This window comes from Erpetoichthys calabaricus, chromosome 3 (genome assembly GCF_900747795.2).
Source record: "Erpetoichthys calabaricus chromosome 3, fErpCal1.3, whole genome shotgun sequence".
NCBI lineage: Eukaryota > Metazoa > Chordata > Cladistia > Polypteriformes > Polypteridae > Erpetoichthys > Erpetoichthys calabaricus.
The window spans coordinates 249,068,445-249,070,608 of NC_041396.2; the positions used below are offsets into that span (position 1 = coordinate 249,068,445).

At 35.4% G+C, this 2,164-nt stretch overlaps 1 protein-coding gene across 1 annotated transcript in view; it reads left to right on the forward strand.

Annotated features, from left to right (window-relative positions):
- The window catches only part of LOC114649531 (uncharacterized), a 43,425-nt gene that overhangs the window by 41,104 nt on the left and 157 nt on the right, over window positions 1-2,164 (forward strand). The window contains exons 13-14 of the mRNA XM_051924766.1: window positions 878-972; window positions 1,440-1,513. Of these exons, the coding sequence (XP_051780726.1) occupies window positions 878-972; window positions 1,440-1,513 (169 nt within the window). The remainder of the gene's footprint in view (window positions 1-877; window positions 973-1,439; window positions 1,514-2,164) is intronic.

Genomic DNA, 2,164 nt, shown 5'->3' on the forward strand with positions numbered 1-2,164 from the left:
AGGTATGTTGGTTGGTCGGTTAAAGATTATTTCCAACCTGAAAAGGAAAGAAGACTAAAGACACAATGTTTCGGCTGCAAGGATTACATCAGGTGTGCAACAGAAAAGGAAAGAGCAAGTAACATACATAGGAGGAGAAGGATGGAACAAAGCCAGGACAGATGAAAACAAAAGGTGAGAGAGCAGGTGAGAAACAGCTGCTATTAGAGAAGATGAAGAGACAGATTAAGACCTGAAGATATATGTGATCCATGGTGAACAATGAGCTTAGCTTCATCTGCTTTTCTTTGAAAGGTATTTTTGAAGCCCTGTGAAAGAACACAAACAGGGAGATCACTGTGGCTATGATCAAGGATGTGAAGTATTCTGCATTTAGCTTTTTGGGTGTTGGTGCAATTTTTGCAAATGACACAGTAGCTCCTGTTACAACTCAGTGTCTTGTGGAGAATGTCTTCCACGGCTCACGTCACAGAGGAGAGTCACAAGTTTGTGTAAGTTGGGTGTTAGATGGAAGGAGATCAAGGGAGGGTTAGGAAAAAGGCTCCCGTAGGAGTATCAGTCTGCAAAATTGTGAAATTTTGTTTCACGTGTTGTTTGGAGGCGGCAGGTAGTTAGAGAGAGAAAGTGTTAGTGTGAAATGAGACCACCAGCAGAATACAGGTTTCATTATTGGAGTTCCACACACACACACGGGTGAAAAAGATGTTAGAAAGCAAGATTAGTAGATGACAGTAATATACCTTTAAACTGAGAGTTTTAAGTCTATTAAAACAATGTAATACTTTTGGGAATATACCAAATAGGTGCAGTAGTACTACTAGGTTTTATTTCTATTTCCTAATATTTGTAGCTCTTGCTTTTTTCTTTGTACCAACAGGATTCACCATAGCAATGTAGACAGGACTGAAAAATGGTACGAGGAAGATTTTGTATGGTGCAATCCTAATGTGCAGACCACAACTGTTACTCAAGGTAATAGTTTACATCATGATTTTAAATAGTAATAGAAAAGGGCATGTATGTTTCTCATGTGGGAAATGCTACCTAGCAGTCCTTCATATCCAAAACTGTCTAGCACCAAAATACTTGTTACATTACTGAAGCTGACTGTTCCTGCTGCCTTATACAATGTACAATAAACACCACAATATCACAATATGAACCCAACACTGCTTTTCTTACGGTAAACATCTCCAGTCTGTATTGTACTTTTTAGATTTTTACACTATTTCAACACTTTTTCCAAACTTGTAATTATACTTCTTTTAAACCAAAAAAATGCTTGACTATTTTATTGGTCTCTACACTACACTCTCAGTGTGATCATATGATCATAGAATTCAGGTCAATTTGAAATAATTAAAAAGAGCTTGAAGATGATCTTTTGCTCTAGACTGGATATTAAAATTAAACAAACATTATTCTCTCTTTTTATTCAGTTTGTGAAAGCAACTGGACACAGCTTGATGAAGGTACTACTAGCTCAATGGAAGGCTCAAGCCATGAAGTCCTGGTTAGTATTAGACTAAATAAGGTCATGTATGGTTAGTCTCTTGGAACATGTACTAATTCAAAAAGGGCTCACAATGTTGAGTTATGCTGTAAATTGTTACGAGGACACTATTTTGAAATAAAACTAACAGAGTATGTGCAGTAGACAGAGAAAAGCCAGAAGAATAAAATAAATGGTCAGCATAGCAGATCTGAGAGAGTTAATAATTAAAGACATTTCATTATAGAATTCATATCTAGACCAAATAAGCAAAATGAGGAGAAAGACAAGAATATTGATATTAAAAAGCAGAAAGATGATAGAAGGAAGTGCCTGGTGAAAAGACAGGTTTTCTAATTGACACAAACTCTCTCCAAAAGTACATTAAAATGAATTATCCATCTATAGTCTAATAACATTTTGATATTCTATCTACCAAGGCATTTCGAAACTTCAGGTCAGTGGACTATCATTCCCTTTGTTGTCAGCAAAGTCAGTCAACCTTATACATACCCAAACATACTTATTCCAAGTCATTGTAAATTGAAATCATACATTAAAAATGATGTAAACACTTAAACAATGTTGATTTACCAAAAAATGAAGTGTATAAACAACATTAATGATGCTGTTTAAAAGACCTGTATTAAACAATTCATGCTTTTTTATATA